This window comes from Epinephelus moara, chromosome 8, assembly GCF_006386435.1.
Source record: "Epinephelus moara isolate mb chromosome 8, YSFRI_EMoa_1.0, whole genome shotgun sequence".
Lineage (NCBI taxonomy): Eukaryota > Metazoa > Chordata > Actinopteri > Perciformes > Serranidae > Epinephelus > Epinephelus moara.
In genome coordinates, this window is record NC_065513.1 from 9,732,699 (window position 1) to 9,751,830 (window position 19,132).

The following is a 19,132-nucleotide window of genomic DNA, read 5'->3' on the forward strand; positions in this document are numbered from 1 at the left end:
GTTAATATAATTTGTGATCTTTCTATGAATTAGATTTTCATATTTTTTTGTAAAATGTATATTTTTATAAAAAATCCCAGGAAATAGTAACCGAGGTATTTACCTCGGGTACCTCATAGCTAGTTACGGCCATGCAAATATCATATAAAATAAAACATAGAGGGTTTTCATGGGATAGAGTGGACACAATCCGAGGTCCCTGTGATGTGTTGAACCATCTTGTGCTGGCAAAGCAGTTATAGACGCAGAGAAGGCAGATATATTAAAACAGAAATGGGGCTAACCTTTTCCTTATTTAGTATCAGCTTTGGTGTCACTATCTATGCAATGTTTATTCACACTAACACTAATTTCCAGTCCTGAAAGCTGTGAATATCACATGGTAGCAAGTCATTTTATTGAAGCTGTTGTGTGAATGAGAAGAATATCAACAGGGAAATACAGGGTAACATAATAATGTGAAGGAGTACAAACAGCCTGGTTTATTAACTGAAATCTATCACTCTGCATACGCCACTCCTCTAACAGGAATTTAGATTTTTTTTTTAATCTCGTCATAACTCTATAAGTCTCTTGGGCACATTTCACACTGGCATTTGAAGAGTTAAATATGCAATAAGTAATTTATGAGTTATCGATCTGCATCAGCAAAGGAGGAAATGCAGCATTGACGGGTCTCTGGCACAGCTTACAGTGGCTTTTAATTACCATAAATAAATTCACATTTTTACAAAAGCACAAACAAGCTAATTAATTAGGACAGAGCTCTAACAATGTAACATCTAGTTATGAATTTAACACGTATTCAAAGTAACAGTGTGTAGTAATAACTTATATTTGAGCAGTGTATGTTGGGTGGTAAATGACTACTGAAAGGCTGAAATCTGAGCACCAAGCAAAGTACACTCTGAGTCACTGAGCCATTGTGTGTAAGGTGACATGGAGCCTGATCCTGAAGTCTTAGTTAATGCACTTGACATTTGACTGATGTGTTGCAGCTTGAATTAGCATTCAGTGGCCTCCAACCTGGTACATTTTTTTGACTGTAACATTTAAAATAATGACTGGTGAAGAAATGGTTTGACATTTTGGGAAATATGTTTATTTGCTTTCTTGTCGAGACAACTTGTTCTCATTCCCAACTCATACAGCAGCTTGGACAGTGTCCCAATGCTTCAAACTATGACACTCTAAATACCCCTCTAGTGTCAATTGTGGATACTCAGGGACAGTTTGCCAGTTTCTGCTCATGTGACATGACATGTATCATGTAACGTTAACTATGAAACATAATTAAGAATCAACGTCTCCTGCGTGAAAGTGTGTTTGTTTGACCCACCCATCCCTACCCCACACCCTTTCTCCCTCTTTATACTATGTCATTGCTATGAAATACTATGAAATTATACTATACTATTATACTAAATTTATACTGTGAAAAATAAAGCTAACACAAAGTGCTGAAAACAGCAGTTCCTCTAATGGCCACTTGAGGCTGGCTCCTGAAGCGAGTCAGTCCATAGCCACCTATGTGAATGGGGACAGCATGGTCCAAAAAACGGTTTTGGTCTCTAATTTCAACATTCATGACAACTGTATAGGAGGTGAATGTTACATAACTCCCTTGTGTACACTTTAGTTAGGCTTGAAGTTACACATTTAAGGGTGGGGCCAACTGAGTCAAAGGCTGTCATGAGGCGTCACCACAGCCTGTGTTTCAGATCCACCCTCGCTGCTCCAAAGCTCCACCCTCTGGTCCAAAAAACAAAGATGGTGGGAGCCCAAATGTCAAACTTGAGGCTTCAAAACAGCAGTCCACAAACCAATGGGTGATGTCATGATAGCTACATGCATTATCTTTTAAAGTCTATGATGAGACAGGTTGGTTGAGAAAAGGAGGATACATACTTCTGTCACTGAATGCTAAATATGAAGCTACAGTCAGCAGCTGGTTGGAGACAGGGAAGCAGCTAGCCTGGCTCTATACAAAGGTAACAAAATCTACCTTTCGGTTTCTCTAAAGCTCATGAGAATTTAGCTGTTTATGCTAAGCTATGCTAAGCTGAGCTACCTGGCTACTTAGGTTAGCTACATATTAACTGTACAGAAAAGGGTGGCATTGAAAAGGAGCAAATAAGATTATTTCTTACCCCTGCCAGAGTACACTGAGCCCTCTGTGTTTTTATTAAAACATATTTACAACACCTATTGACTCTCTGTGGACATTTTACCCAGTTAGTTAATATCTCACACTGGACAAAATCCCTGCCATTCTAGCCTCCCCCATTCCCTTCCTCTCAGGTCTGGTGTAATGATGAGTGATGTTTCAAAGCGTTGGGAACTGAAGGTTCCCTCCTCCATTGAGAGGCAGGATATGCCCCTCCCCATGGCCCATCACTTCATTTCATGCCTTCTTTTCCCGCCTCTCCTCATACACCCATAAAATGGAGGATGCTGATGGGGAGACTGATAGATACAGAGGCCCTTTTAACTTTGCCTGTCAAACGCTAATTCCATCCACTGGCTGCCCTTCGTCTTTGATATGCCTGCCGATTTGCTGGTGCGGCCAAAATCAGCGCATGCTAGTGTTCTTCAAATACTTTGGTCTTGTCAGATCATTTCAGGTTTTCAGCCTGAGTCTGAAACATCTAACAGAAACAATTACGTGAACGGGTTAACTAATGTGCAGATAATGAATGAGATGAGCCAACCCGTGCTTGTTAAGTGTTACTCTATTTCCTAGTGATAATAGTGTCCACGGAGAGAGTTTTTGATGCTTCTCTATATAATTCAATTGTACCAAGTAGCAGAAGGATGTGAAATGCACAATTCATCTAAAAATGATCTTAATTACCTTGTCAAAATGTGTTCAAATTAAGGTGGGAGTATCTGCAGTCACTCTTGAAAGAGGTTTTTAATGAAGTTTATGATTCACATGGATAATAGGCAAGCTGACGTCTGTCTAATTACTTATCCCTTTGGCCCTGAACACCAAAGCAGCAACTCTCTGATGTACGCTGATGCTCAGGAAGCCATGTCATGTTTCCAAAGCCATTTTAGGCTGAGGAGTATGCTACATGTCAGTGTTAAACAAACGGTGAACATAAAGTATACATTCCAAACACACAATCTGTTGAGGCATAAATTACAGATACAGCCTGGATCAGCAAGATCTAAATTATAAGCGAGACAATACAAGTGTTGAATTACCTATGCACGGAACGCACAGACACATAAATGCAAATCATGAACATGTTTTATAATGTCAGTTGATTGAATGCAAAACCTATGGTAAACACAAAGCATATGCAGAGCTGCTTCACTTGGCCATATGGCGGTCCTTCAATAGCTGCAGTAATTCCTCTGAAACAATGCCTCATTGGAGTCTTGTATTCACATTTTTATCAGCTGCATCTATTCTCGCTTGTCTCCACTTCCTGAGAGAGATGCAGACTGGAACATACATTAATGAACCATGGAGTAAGTAAACCTGAGTCCATTAAGCCCCGACCAATTGATTCATCCACTAAATAATGCAGGCATTTAAAAAGACAAACACTCAATCAATATCCAATGCTATTGTTACTTTTATGTGGGCTGTATTGATGGAGAGCAGATGGCTCCTCCCATGTCGTAGCTCTACTATGTTGTGAGAGAATGAATCAGGCATGTAACAGGGATGGGATGAGCAAACAGAGCAGGGTTGTAGCCAAGGCTACCTACTGCAAGTCGAAGACAAAGCACAGTCGAGACAAAAGAAAGACTAGGATCAAACAAGCCCTGGACCAAGTCAAAACCAAGACTGTCAAAACTTGAGACCTCTCCAAATTCAACTAGTCTTTAACCATTGGCCATTAAATTGTTCCTTTCTCAGAGGATAGAAACATGAGACCAGTCTCAAGTATCACAGCCCTGTAACAGATAAAACTCCCACAGGAGTTATATATGCAGGTCTATAAAGCATCTACCAGATCGTTTGGTATGTGGTGTTTTGTCCAGAGGCTCATACAGCATTCCTCATTATGGCATGTATCCAATAATTTGTCTCCTCCATTTGATGAAGTGTAATACCAGGATTCCTCAGAGGCCTAAGATTTGTTCTCATCTCTGGAATGACTCAGTTTGTTGGAAAGGGCTCACATATGGTCTGCGCCCACTGTCATTTGCTGCTTGATGGACATGAGCACGCCAGTAATTTTGAAGCTGCCAGAATGGCTGGTGTCCACAGATGGCCGGGGCTTAATGCCGCCTCATAACGACATTCCTGCCCCTTTCAAGGTGACTTCTTTGGCTGTGGACGGCTGCGGCTTGTAGGAGTCGGAGGCAAGCACTACAGAGGTTTAGTTTGCTGTTCTAATAGGGTGTATGTCAGAAATGTTTAAGGAACGATCTGTATGATCTGAATGTTCCTGTTTGTAATACACAAGACAACACACATACACACAAAACACACACCAGTGCAAGAGAGTTCCTGGTGTGGTATGTTATGAATAGGCAGAGAAAGCATACACACCTCTGCTGCTCCCAAAAGGAAACAGGCTTATCAGGAATACCTTGCTCTGGGCTTATCGTAGCAGTCCCTGATAACTCATGCGGATAATATTAACATTTACTCTGTTAGTCCTGGTAAAGGATCAGTGTCAGGCCCTGCATTGCCGTCATGTCACTGCATTCTTTCAGAAAGTTGACAGCAAACTACGACAGTAACACACCACCCACCAGGTAACTTGTTAAGTCTCATGGTCCTGTACTTGTGATTTGTGGGATAGGCTGACTGAATGAAGCAAATGTAGTACGAGTAACAGCAGTACAGTAAATCCCTAGTTTTAGGGTATGGTCACATGAGCTGATGCAGGTGAGTGACCATCGCCTACTGAGGCATTACTCACGCCAAATGTAGGCAGTGCCAGATGTGATGCACACAGAAAGCTAACCTGCTAATAAATACAACAAAATATGATTTGGTACATTTTCTATTTTCGTACACTCCAAGGCAGTCTCCTGACTCACCGCCAGCCAGGGAGTATCTCTCATGTGGGGCAGTTTGTATTTTTCACAGCCAATATCATACAAAATCGGCTGGTTAAACAATGCAACAATCAGTGTCTCCTTCACACATACTACTTTGGTATTGGTTAAAGCTGTGACTTCGCTGGTCAAAGTTCACCAAAGTTAAACTCCCTGTGAAGACGCAAATTTGCTTTGCAACTGGGGGCGAATGTTTTATTAACCTCCTTGCTTGCATTGGATAGAAGTGAACGTGAATGTTCTCCAAGGTTAATTTCGCTCATGTTTGACCGTACCCTTTGAATCACTATCAATGAAAGGCAGAATTGCTGTGTATTTGATGGTGTTGGGAGTCACGAGTTCCCCTGATCCTCATTGTTAACCTGGATTCATACTTGACACAAGGTGTTAATGGGAGTCCTGCCCTAGACTGCCACAGCTTAGGTGTATCAGAAGTAATACGCATATTGTGCTTTAATTATATTCCCCACAGCAACGTCCTTAATCAACTTTACAATACAAGTGATGGTGGGAAGGTCCAACTTGTCACAGTATAAAGTGCACACTGCCACAGCAGGGATAGCATCAGAGGTATTAATCCAACTTGACCTAACCACAGTCGCTGTTCATCTTCTAATCCCCTGCTCAGCTTTAACCCATACATTAGAACAAAAATGAACATAAACAGCAAATAAAAGTCACTTCAAAAATTACACACTTTACTTTTAAGGTGGGTAGAAGCAAAATACAAATTGAGCTGTTTAACCCAAACCTTTTCACGGTCTCAAAACATCATGTTTATCTGCAATACCATAATAATACCTGTGCCCCAGTACTGTGAGAGCGACAGGAAACATTCAAGTAAAATTTGGATTTGTCTGTATATAGTTGTATATATTATCATCACACATTTAACAAAGCAACAGATCTGGAGTGTGCCAACTCCCTTTGAGTCCATTTGTATCAACACATCCAGGTGGCTTGTGAGGTTAATCAACCATGTTCAAGTGTCCAGGTTTCATCTGTATCAGTCGGCCAGATGTTCTCAGAATAAACTAAAAGCAACATCTGACTGCATCTACCTACTGCTTTGAAGCAGCACCTGTTATTGTGCCACCTGAAATAATGCTTACTGGCGCATCCTCACTTCACAGGTTGTTTATTTATTTATGTGTTGTTGTTTTTTGCATTAAGCAAGGTAAGAATCTGGAAAAATAGATGGACTGTATTATGAGAGTTGTGGGTGGCATAAGATGCAGCATACAGTATGCTAAGCTCTCGGGTTTATTGTGTGGTTGACTGGTTATTGATGCATCCAGTCAACAGATAATCCATCTTTTCAGTAAGGGGTGATACAGTTGAACGAGAATATACAATATTTGTTCTTTCGGGCATACTACATCACAATACTGATTTGGAAAGTTTTTCCATTTCGGAATTGATTTGGAATAAACTGAAGTGAACTGCATAGAGGCTGAATATAAGCTGTACAGCTAGGCCCATGGCTCTGTGACACATCTGTCATCAACAAAAACAAAGGGGAAATGCTTTCTCTATGTCGGTTAATGCTTGGTATTGAGCACATAGATGATAGCCAGGGGTTTTAGAATCTGTGGGGCCTCCTCAGACAAAATCGACAGAACTGGGGGTCAGAGGGAGGTAAACTGGAAGTACATGACATGGAGCCAGGCAGTTACCTTTGGGCTACAACTTGAGCACCATTTATTTAGCCTGTGTTTGTTTACATTTTTGGGACATTGGCACCGTTAAACATATGCTTTTAACAATTAGCAATCCTGTTTGCAATGTACCCATGAACACAGACAGCTATCACTGGACTACTGTAATACTGAGGAAAGAAAAAAAAAAGTACAACTTGAAAACATGATGATGGAAAAATTGGTGTCCACACCTATATTTTTTGGGATTGTCCCAAATTGGATAAATATTGGAAGCAATGCAAACAATGGGGGTAGACCTGCCTCTGGAGGCAGCACTCTTTATACTGGGAGCGACTCCAGAGAAGACACCAAACACCAGACATATTTGCTTGGGGTGTTGCTGTTGATTGCAAAAAAAAATGATCACAGTAGTGTAGAGAAATGTAAAGCCACCAACTGTCCAACAATGTAGGGAAAGATTGAAGAGTGTATATTTGATGGAAAGCATATTGGCCAAGCTCCAACTGAAGACTGATGTTTTCAAAATTAAGTGGAGTCTGGTTATACAACAGTTGCCAAGACTGATTAAGGACCCAAATTTTCTGTAACCCTAGTGAAGAGGAGGAGTTTGATTGATACTGTTCACATGCAGCTGCAGCCATAAATACAGATATGTTTGTGATTTTGTAGAAGTACGTGTATTATGGTGATACAATGACAATTGACTGAGGGTTGGGTTTTTTTTTTTTACTTTCCTATCTTTTTTTTATGATTTCTAATCAGTTTATGGACACTTTTTCAATGGACATCTGAGGTAATCCCCAAAAAGTGTAATTCACATTGAATCTAAAAATGTGTGTATTGTGTCTTTTTGTTCACGTTGACTGGGTTATGACTCACTAAAGGAAGTATGACATTCTACGCAAATTGCGGCATTTGGGATGTACAACAGAACAGTTCACACCACCAGCATTCACCTGTCTCTTTCACCTCCCACACTATCTCTCGTGCCTCACTGGGGAGGTGACTCTCACACTTTGATAGCCTTTGCTCAACAGACACTCTTGAAATTAATTTTTTAAAAACATGTGGCCGTAAATTTCCTGTTAAATATTTAACACATAAAACTGATGGAAAATCTAATCTTAATTCACAATAATAAAAGTATTGAACTGTTGTACTGTAACATGTCATCACACTTTAATAACTCTGCTTGGGATGCGGAGGGGACCAAGTGAAGTGTAATTATGTCCTACTCCTGTCTAGCTGCTGGTACTGCTAGACTTTAATTAGCTCCATTCTCCTCACTACAGAGAGATTATGACCAGATGCCTCGAGGCCCAGCCCAGGTGGTTATGGAGACGAGACTTCAAAGAAAAAAAAAAGAATAATTTTTTGGTTCATTACTTCTGAAAGGAGTTCCTAGTGAGTTTAATAAATGTCACTCAGACAAGAAGGCCACCCCATGAGATCACACTTGAGTTTCTTGGATTTGGAAGTGACTGATTGTTATGAATATAAGACAGATTTCATGAAGCAGTTTGGATGGTTTCCTCATGGCAAAGTGAGCACATGGACATATTGTGTGGGGTAAACCCATCTAGTCTCAGATTGGCCTTTTTGGCAGGAATGAGGCTGCTGGCTGAACATTTTTATTAATAAATAATACACGTCATAGTGTTAGGATGAAACAGACCACTGAAAAACATAGTATAAACACCTCCTGTGCAGTGAAACCTCTACTGTTAATTATTGTTTTTACATTGATTTAAATACTTCTAATTTTGTCCAATTAATTTCTTATTTCTGCTACTGTCATGATTCAACAAATAAATGAGATGGTAGCTTTTTGTTTCCTAACTGGAAAAATATAAAACAAATGCAGAATTAACACAATTATCATACTGAGTAAAGCATAAGCATACAATAAGTAGATTCGACCAGGAAATCTGATGGGTCAACTCATCACTGAAAATATTACTATGCCATTTCCATGGCAACAATGTAACTTCCAGGTCTGAATCAAAAAGCCATAGGTTACAATACTTAAGTGCAACACACACCGCCGCCGGCACGGCGCTGTGGTCGTCAAGTGCCGCCCCCCAACACACATTGGCAGCGGCGCGCATATTGAAAAATATACAACCATACATCAATCCAAGTTTCTGTCTTGCACTGAACTAAGACTAATATAGTGGTTAGTTAGTCCACTGCTCCACCAATCACCAACTCTGGTTTGGTCAAACAAACAAGAAGAAAACTGAATTCAGTGAGTTAAATGTGAAAAATATGCTCATCTGATCGCTGTTTGTCCCCATGGTCTCATGTTCTCAGCTGTCCACTGAGCAGCAATTCTTACTTGTTCTTCGGGGGCAGCTACAGTAACACTACAATACTGTATGTTTCAACAAACATGCAATTAATGGCCACAAAAAGAAAAAACAGGGAAATAATAGTAAAGGGGTTTTTTTTTTTTTTTTTTAAAGAAATGGATTGCTTATTTGAAAATGTACCGCTGCTTCTTCGGTCACTACTGTAAAACCTTTTCTCAGCGAGTTTTGACTTGCTGCTAGTCGGTTTGTTTATATAAGTTAGCCTGCTACTGTTGCAGTAACAACAGCACACATAAAAATGGCTGTCCATGACCATCCTGCTACATTGACTTGAATAGGAATGTCCGTTCTACCCTCATTCTATTTCTATGCTTTGATCGCTGTTTCCTAAATCTGTGTCCAAGCCCAATAATTATGTTTTAGTTTCTTCCAACAATCTATGTCTTAATTTAAATTTGTAACCATTTTTTGAGGATTAATTGTTCACTTAAATGTGATGCGTGCTGTTGTTTCCCATACGTTTTAAAAAGGTCTAAATGCTGTTTAAGAGACTAAAATTGTTTGTTTTATAATGGAAATAAATATAGACAGGCCTTTAGTATAAACAAAGGTACCTGGCAACTTCTAAATAACCAATGCTACCACTGTGTGCCTTTGGGGAAAAAAGTCAAACCCCAGTATATAAAGTTTACTTGCAAGTGCATTGATTCAAATGTAACACTAAATCCATTCCCTTACCTTAATCCATATACAGTAAGCTGTTAACTATATGTGGGGAGGTTTCAGTGGAACTAGCAGGAGCAGTGGCTGCAGTGATGACCCTTTATAGATTTGATGTAGTATTGTATTTGCAGACACATTTACCACAGTATAATATCTGTGCCCACAGGAACTTTGAAATGAAAGGCAATGTCTCGGTCTCCTGAGATGCTTTATCAGCAAAGACTCAGTAATGCAGGAGGGGTGGGAGACACATTGCAAGATAAACTCATATTGACACTTCTGGCAGAATTCATCATTTCTGTCCCTGACCATTTTTCTCTGTTTGCAAACGGAGCTTAGTGGCAAGCAGGATGGTCGTGTTCAGACACTTACAATTATTTAAAAGGTGAAGATCAAATTCCTATGTTGCTCATAGATGTGGCGAAAAGGAAGAAATGTGTTAGGAGTTTGTGACATAGACTGTATACCTGATGGATGTAGCTAACGTGATGTCACCCATTGGTTTGTGGAATGCTGTTTTGAGGCCTCGAGTTCGGCATTTTGGCTGTCGTGAACTTGTTTTTTTTGGAGCCAGAAGTGACCGTATTTGATGGAAGTTTGAACTATGGACTGTGATGACACCTCGTAGACAGCCTGCCACTCAAGCGTCCCTGCTCTTAAATTTGTGTAACTTCGGGCGAGTTATATAAAATTGGATCATGAATGAACATGAATCAACATCATGAATGTTTAAATTAGCTACAGAGACCAAAACTGTTTTTTGTACCAGGCTGTAAACATGTGTATTTCTGCTGTTAAGTTGGGCAATTTAACATGGAGGGTCTACAGAGATTGACTCGCTTCTGGAACCAGCCTCAAGCGGCCATTCAAAGAACTGCAGTTTTGGCACTTAGTGATGACTTCATGTTTCAGCTTTGGGGGTTTCCCACTTGAGTGAAGCAGCATCAGTGCCAGAACTAAGCATTCAGCGGTACCCAAGGCAAGGCTCCCCTGGCTTCGATCTAATGCTCTCCACATAGGGTTCTCTCCACCGTGCCCATCAAGCATGTTCTGACTCTAATGATCACCTACTGATAAATACAGGTATGTGAACTGCATTGACATGACTAGAGGTGGTACCTCTTGTACAGATCAGTCATTACCATTATAACTCTGAATCATTTTTTTCACAGTTTTGTTATCTAAAAAAAGAAAAGACAAAAAAAATAAAAATACTTGGGGGGATTTTCTCCCCTGGGTGGTGCCTATGTCGCCTATCACAAGATCTGGTGCTGAGCAGCATCAGGAGCTGATCCGGTAATGCTAAGAATACATCCAGTTGGTTCTAGTTAATTTCTTAATGATAACAGCTTCAATGAATGAATGTATTAGTGGTGTGGCTGCAGGTGGTGTAACTATCCTTCACTACATCATGCTGGGAGCATCTTATCCATTTTCTTTGTCTCTGAAGTGTTATCCTCTCTTTGTTCATCTCATTTCTTTTACAGGTCCGTACCTTGTAAATTATTTCACATCTGAACAAACAGAAAACTTCAGTGAGATCCATGATTTATTTTCTCTTCCCTTTGGTTTTCTTCTTTTCTCTTCCTCACGGAAACAACACCACGTGCAGTGGTATGTACTGTATAATCAGCTCTAGCACATTCTAGCCTGCTTTCTGCTTACAAAGAGGCCAGTTCTTTGGATCCTGGAAGCCTTTTTACCCAGAGCAAGCTACAGAAGCCAGGGCTCACAGTAAATTATAAATATACCATAACCTTTCTGTGTGAACCCTGCCTTTCATCAACCCCCTGTAGTCAGATGGTCCCAGGCAGGCTCAGCTATTGTGAGCTGCCCGAGCTAATTGTTAAACATGTTCTTGTCAATCAAGCCTATCTGAAATGGCAACTCCTCAGCCAGCACTACAATGAGCTGCCTGAGCCGCAGTAGCCTTAGAGGAGTAATTGCCGTCCACTCACCAGAAGCCCATCTCCATTCCATTAGCGGCTGTGCAATATGAATGGTTGAAGCTGGCTGTTGACTGCAGACCCATTCAAGCTTGTACATGTGCTGAATAGCCCCTTTTCTGTGGCATGTGTTTCATTTCCACATGGACAGGCCAAACAGGAGGAGAGGTAATTGCACTGGTGATGGCATTGTGTTTGCATACAGAGCGGCATATTCTCTTCACTTCATGAATCAAAAAGCCACAGTAAATATTCATAGTGAGAACAGACAGAGTCAATGAGGAGCCTGTGTGTGTGTGTGACAGCCAGAAGCTCACTGTTACACTATATCACACAGTTCAATAGAGTTGTTCTAACTTTATTTAGCTGCTGTTGCTGAATTGATCTCCCTCCATGAACTTCATCTAACTCAGTTGCATGGTTTGTTAGGTACATATAAGCAGCTCTATTGAATGAGAAAACACTGTGTAACCTTGGGAGAGGCTGATGGCAGTTGACACATAATACATAATGCTGAGTTATCACTTTATAATATTGGCAAAAGAACTCAGAGACAAAGACACAAGAAGCCAAATGATTTTGTCATTATTGTCGACAGTAAAAAAAAAAAAACATGCTATTGATGTGGGGGGAAAAGCCACTCTGTGGAATAATGAGAGGCTCTATATTGGTCACCAACAACTGTGAACGTCTCTGATTTCAACAAAGCACAGCAGCAATCTGTAAACCAAGATCCATTCTCCGTCCCCACGCTCAAGTGCTTTTTCAAAGGCGGCCGACACTTCAGAGGTGTCGTTGAAGCCATCTTGAGATTTTGAAATGGATGTGGGGATGACGTTAAATGAAGGAGTGGGATCTTTCAAGCATATCTCATTCCAATAAGCTGAAGGAGTGCGTTTAGATTCTGAATGGTTCCACTCGGCTGGAGAGAAACATTTTCTGAATTTAAACGCTAACCAATTCTTCAGCAAGCCCTTCGCTCACATGAAGCGTTAAATTCAACTCAAAGCAGCAGCAAAAGAGATTTACATTTTCCGTATACAGGCTTTAGAGCCTTTGGGTTGGTTGAAGATTTGCATTAGGGGGATTTTTTTTTTCTCCTCCACTCCCATCTAAGAAACTTTGCAAAGTTTAATCATGGCTTCTGTTGACGCCCCTGGGTTTTGTATCTTAAGCTGTTTCCCCCTGGCTGGGGAAACATAAGAAAACTTCATCATAAGCTGTTCCAAAGTCTGAATATAGATTTCACAAATCATTCCGAGCAGGACTTTACATCTAAAAATTACACCCTCAAATATTGGATTTGTAATTATGGCTCTTTGTGTGGCCTTCCTGGTATATGGCTCCACACAAGAAAGCCTCCTGCTTTGAAGGAATGCCTCATTAAAAAACAATTTTTCTTGCAGCAATTCTCCAAGCAATTTCATCTTCTGCTTAAAACAGTGACTTTTAATTCAGTTTAAAAAAGAAAAAGGCAAATTGTTTATCAAAGTCTCCTTCCAATTTGAATGCTTTTAACAACAGCATGGGTGATGATCTGTGGTCCCTCCTTACCCGCATGCCGAGCTCGATGTTCTCGCCTCCGTAGACCTCCATGCCAGGATCCAGAAGACCAATCTCACCAAAGTATTCCCGATCGACCACAAAGGAGCAGCCAATCATTGCTGGAGTTCTGGATGAGCAGAAAGAGACAGCATCTTTTGAATTTTTATTATCCAGCCACTAAACTTTAATACACCCACAGAGAATGCTAAAATATTCAATGTAATCAAGGCAGGAGGCATCTCAGGTTTTTGAAGTTCTTTTGTGCCTTCCTTTTGCCCAGAGTGGCTCTGAAGTCTCTGACAGAGTGACAATATGCCAACTGGAATAATGAAAACAATTTGAATTTCTCATCAGCCCAGTGCAGCCTGGTTGATAAATGCAGCCACTGTGATCGAGGCAGACAAGTCTCTCATCCAATCACGATATATTGGGAAGGCAACATTTATCAAGTCAGTCAATCTTTTGTTAGGGATTCTACAATATGGTGCAGCAATAACTCATCTCTTGGCAAACATTCTTTCAGAGTTGTGTTTCTGATCACCTGAGAAATGAATGACCAATATTCACTCTCTTTTAGCTCTGGTCTAGTCTCTACCAAAAGAAAAATGTCTGCTGCTAAATGCTCCACTACTGTATGTTGGCTGTTTGGTGCTAGGCAGGTGCTAACAGTCTGAAGAGTGCTAACAACGGCAACAGTGCTGACAGAGCTAATAGTGTTAACCAGGGAGGAACTATAGGGAAGGGACTGCTTCTGTAACAATGCCGTCCCATTATTTAAGTGCAGTGCAGAGCGGCAGCAATTAGCTAACCAACGGGAAACACACACAGGTTCACACACACTAACATGCATGTGCACCCAGACCGTCTTCCACAACAATGAACAGAGAAGCTCAGATTGTAACACACACAGAGTGGGCGTGACTTCATTCTCTGCTCAGGAAGCCCTTGCCCAACATTACTCAAAAACTAAATCTATACATAGCAAATATTTGTTTGCTGTGATACTAATGCTGTGAATATCATAAAGAACTCCATAAATATTAAAACATTGATCAGTGTAGCTTTAAAGGAATACTACATCCACATAATAATCATTTATATATCAGTTATTCATGCAACGTTAACTTGAATTCATGAAAAAAAATGGTGCTTTTTTTTGCATGCCTCTGATGAGCCAAATATTTAAAAAATGGCAAATATTGTTGATTAAGGGTCCAGTGTGTAGGATTTAGTGGCATCTATCAGGGACGTTGCAGAACTGAAACTTCTCATGGGCAAAGAATGTAGGAGACAGAAAAATGCAAAAACACAATGGCCCTATATAGAGCCAGTGTTTGGTTTGTCCATTCTGGGCTACTGTAGAACAATATGGCAGACTCTATGGAAGAGGACCCGCTTGGTATGTTGATATAAACAGCTTATTCTAAGGGTACAAAAACACAATAGTTCTTAATTTTAGGTGATTGTAAACTACTGACAACATAGCTATGAATATTCATCCATTTCTGCCGCTAGATGTTCCTAAATCCTTCACACTGGGCCTTCAATCGAAGTAAACAGGGCTTAAGTTTAACAACTGCAAAACTATATCAAAATGTGTTTAAAAAGTCACAACTTCTGCAGTATAATCCAAGTCTCATTTATCTAGGTGTACGCTCAGTGCTTCCAAAACACGTTGCGTTGCCTTCAGCCCTTTCTGAACAGGACTAAAGGTGAAACTTATCTATGCTTTCACTTTTAGTCCCGTTCAGAAAGGGCTGAAGGCAAGGTAATGCAACATCTTTGGGAAGCACTGAGCGTACAACTGTATAAATGAGACGTGCAGGAGTTTTGAGTTTGTAGACAGAAGTTTTGATGTAGTTTTGCTTTTGCTAAACATGGTCCCTGTTTACTTCAATCAATCAACAATGTTTGCTGTTTTTGGATTCTTCGTTCACTGGAGGCTTGCAAGAAAAACAGGGTTCTCTTTATGAATTCAATGTGAACAATTGATATGTAAATGGTCATTTTGTGGGTAAGGTATTCCATTATTATTGAGATGAAATTAAAAGTACTGAAGAAGATAGGGAAGAAAAAAAAACATAGGGTAAAATGCCACTCCTGTGCAACAACTGTAATTGTCAGATTTCATTTATTACTAATGCTTTACTACAAAAATCTAAAAACACTTCCAAAACTAGCACAACTTGAAAACTACACAAGTTCAGCTGGTAGAGCAAGAGATAGAGAGTGTTTTTCACAAAACAAAGTGGTTACTTTCCACCTTTACTAAAAGGAATAGTCCCACTTTAGCTGCTGTCCCCCCAGGGCTGCTTTTCACTACTATTATCTGTCAGGTCTTAAGTGCTCTGGGAAAAAGCCTCACAAAAAGCATGACATTCATATGGAGCACTGAGCTGCGTTATTTTTTTTCTCTAAAGTGACCATGAGTGGCTTTATTCTTCTTTCTGGAATGACGCCAGGGGTAAGTCCACCATATATTGTTACACACACACACACACACACAGAGAAAAGGCATATGTGAGTCTGCCACTTCAGTTTGAGAGACATGGCAGTAGAGAGTACTAAAAGGAGAAAGCTGCATTATGATTCATTGACTCTGTATTAAAAGAGTGCACTGAGCCATACATTGTGCGAGCCAAAAAGAAAGGTGCTTTTAGGTTTAGACCTCACATAAAACACTGTCTGGACCATCACCACCGAGTGTTATTTTGAAAACCCTTGATGAGGAGATGAATAAATCTGTCATGCAGGAATGGATGTAAATGTACCTGGACCATTATATTTCCAAGAAAAGCTTTCCTATCATTTTTGCTGACATAATTCTTTGTGCCTTGACACTCATAGTAATTTTTATATGAGCAGTGCCAACTTGATGTAAGTTGCTCAAAACAAGACATTTTAAAGACACAGTAATGATATACAGTGGTGTGAAAAAGTGTTTGCCCCCTTCCTGATTTCTCACTTTTTTGCATGTTTTCCGCACTTAAATGTTTCAGATCATCAAACAAATTTAAACATTAGTCAAAGATAACACAAGTAAACACAAAATGCAGTTTTTAAATGAAGGGTTTTATTAATGAGGAAGAAAAAAATCCAAAGCTACATGGCTCTGTGTGAAAAAGTGTTTGCCCCCCAGCTCCTGTTAAAACATAACTGTGGTTGATCACACCTGAGTTCAATTTCTGTAGCCACACCCAGGCCTGATTACTGCACACCTGTTCCCAATCTAGAAATCACTTAAATAGGACCTACCTGACAAAGTGAAGTAGACCAAAAGATCCTCAAAAGCTACAGACATCATGCCGAGATCCAAAGAAATTCAGGAACAAATGAGAAAAAAAGTAATTGAAATCTATCAGTCTGGAAAAGGTTATAAAGCCATTTCTAAAGCTTTGGGACTCCAGCGAACCACAGTGAGAGCCATTATCCACAAATGGCGAAAACACGGAACAGTGGTGAACTTTCCCAGGAGTGGCCGGCCGACCAAAATTACCCCAAGAGCGCAGCGACGACTCATCCAAGAGGTGACAAAAGACCCCACAACAACATCTAAAGAACTGCAGGCATCACTTGCCTCAGTTAAGGTCAGTGTTCATGACTCCACCATAAGAAAGAGACTGGGCAAAAATGGCCTGCATGGCAGAGTTCCAAGACGAAAACCACTGCTAAGCAAAAAGAACATTAAGGCTCGTCTCATTTTTGCCAGAAAACATCTTGATGATCCCCAAGACTTTTGGGAAAATATTCTGTGGACTGACGAGACAAAAGTTGAACTTTTTGGAAGGTCTGTGTCCCATTACATCTGGCGTAAAAGTAACACCGCATTTCAGAAACAGAACATCATACCAACAGTAAAATATGGTGGTGGCAGTGTGATGGTCTGGGGCTGTTTTGCTGCTTCAGGACCTGGAAGACTTGCTGTGATAAATGGAAGCATGAATTCTGCTGTCTACCAAAAAATCCTGAAGGAGAATGTCCGGCCATCTGTTCGTGACCTCAAGCTGAAGCGAACTTGGGTTCTACAGCAGGACAATGATCCAAAACACACCAGCAAGTCCACCTCTGAATGGCTGAAGAAAAACAAAATGAAGACTTTGGAGTGGCCTAGTCAAAGTCCTGACCTGAATCCTATTGAGATGCTGTGGCATGACCTTAAAAAGGCGGTTCATGCTCGAAAACCCTCCAATGTGGCTGAATTACAACAATTCTGCAAAGATGAGTGGGCCAAAATTCCTCCACAGCGTTGTAAAAGACTCATTGCAAGTTATCGCAAACGCTTGATTGCAGTAGTTGCTGCTAAGGGTGGCCCAACCAGTTATTAGGTTTAGGGGGCAAACACTTTTTCACACAGGGCCATGTAGCTTTGGATTTTTTTCTTCCTCATTAATAAAACCCTTCATTTAAAAACTGCATTTTGTGTTTACTTGTGTTATCTTTGACTAATGTTTAAATTTGTTTGATGATCTGAAACATTTAAGTGTGGAAAACATGCAAAAAAGTAAGAAATCAGGAAGGGGGCAAACACTTTTTCATACCACTGTACATGTAAGTCTGTCCATTCTTGATTAAAAGCTGTTTTCTTTATAGAGTATGCCATGCACCATCTGGTCTTTTCCCTGTATGTGTGCTAACTCACTCAGTAGCCATGTTTCCATTAAACTGTCAAGCAAATTTTAAGCTGACATGTTGCAAAAAAGAAATATGACGCATTAACTAGTGTGGGACGAATAAACTAGGTTCTGCAATGCGTAATTTCACCAGAAGTTGATGGTAAAGGCTACGTTTAATGCATGGCTATAATTTAAGCAATTGAGTAGAGGAGGGTGGGAACTGGAAACAAAACAAGTTACCTTGGATATCTGCACCATCTACGAGAGAAAAACAGTGAGAGGTATTCAGGAGTTTTTTTCAACTGGGCAGGTTTTAATTTTTTGTTCATGACAGCTAATATTGGCCATGTTTTAATGCTGCCCAGAGACAAAGACAAATTGATGCAATTATTCTAATGCACCGGACGATACTGACAAAGGAAAAAGCTGATCTGTCATGTGAGTTACATGCTCATCACATCAGATTTTATTCAAAAAACGCCTTTCCATTTCCCATTTATTGGATCAGCTCTTTTTTGTCAAATCTTTTTCACCTACTCGAAGTTAAATTTGATCAAATTTCTATACAGACTTTCTAATGCAATACTTAAGATGTGCAGAAAAATACATTCATGGAAACACTGCTATTGACTTGAGTTGCAATGCTTACCGGAATGCACAGATTTAATTGGTCAGATTATTTACAAAGAATGCGATTGGTTTGTGAGTTTCTCGAGTTACTAAACCAGTGCCATACATTCTAGAATTGCTGCACTGGTCAAAATATAAATGCTCCATCAAAACATATTAATTCTCCATAACATATCAGTTATAGGTATGGATCCAGATAGGACAGCATCTAGATCCAGACCCAAACCGCAGTCCAACTTTTAATGACCTCTGGGGAGGATGGAGACGGCTAGCAGTTTAACTTGAGGGATGCATTTTGGTCATTTTGCTAACAAGGGGGATAGCGTCCCACCTCATCCCCCCTTAAATCACCTACTGATTAAGAGTTATACTTTGGAATCCTTATGGTAAAAATGTAGTAGTCCTCTCTCGCCCTCCTTACTTATGTGACATCTGTCGAAATACAGTGATGAGAATAATTACTTACGTTAATGTTGGGAATGTCTTTGCTATCATTGGCTAACTTCTTTAAAATACCTTCGTTCCACACTGAGAAGTAACTTCAGTAAAAAACAAAAACACACATGCTGACTTATATGCTCTTATTGCCTGATGTAGCTTCATACAGACAGGGAGGCTTTCAAGTGCCATTATTTGCACTCAGTGTGCAGATAAAAACGACAGACACAGCACAC

At 40.2% G+C, this 19,132-nt stretch overlaps 1 protein-coding gene across 1 annotated transcript in view; it reads right to left on the minus strand.

Moving 5' to 3' along the window:
- Window positions 1–19,132, minus strand: part of galnt9 (polypeptide N-acetylgalactosaminyltransferase 9) — a 117,456-nt gene that overhangs the window by 29,351 nt on the left and 68,973 nt on the right. The window contains exon 6 of the mRNA XM_050050086.1: window positions 13,225–13,342. Within this exon, the coding sequence (XP_049906043.1) occupies window positions 13,225–13,342 (118 nt within the window). The remainder of the gene's footprint in view (window positions 1–13,224; window positions 13,343–19,132) is intronic.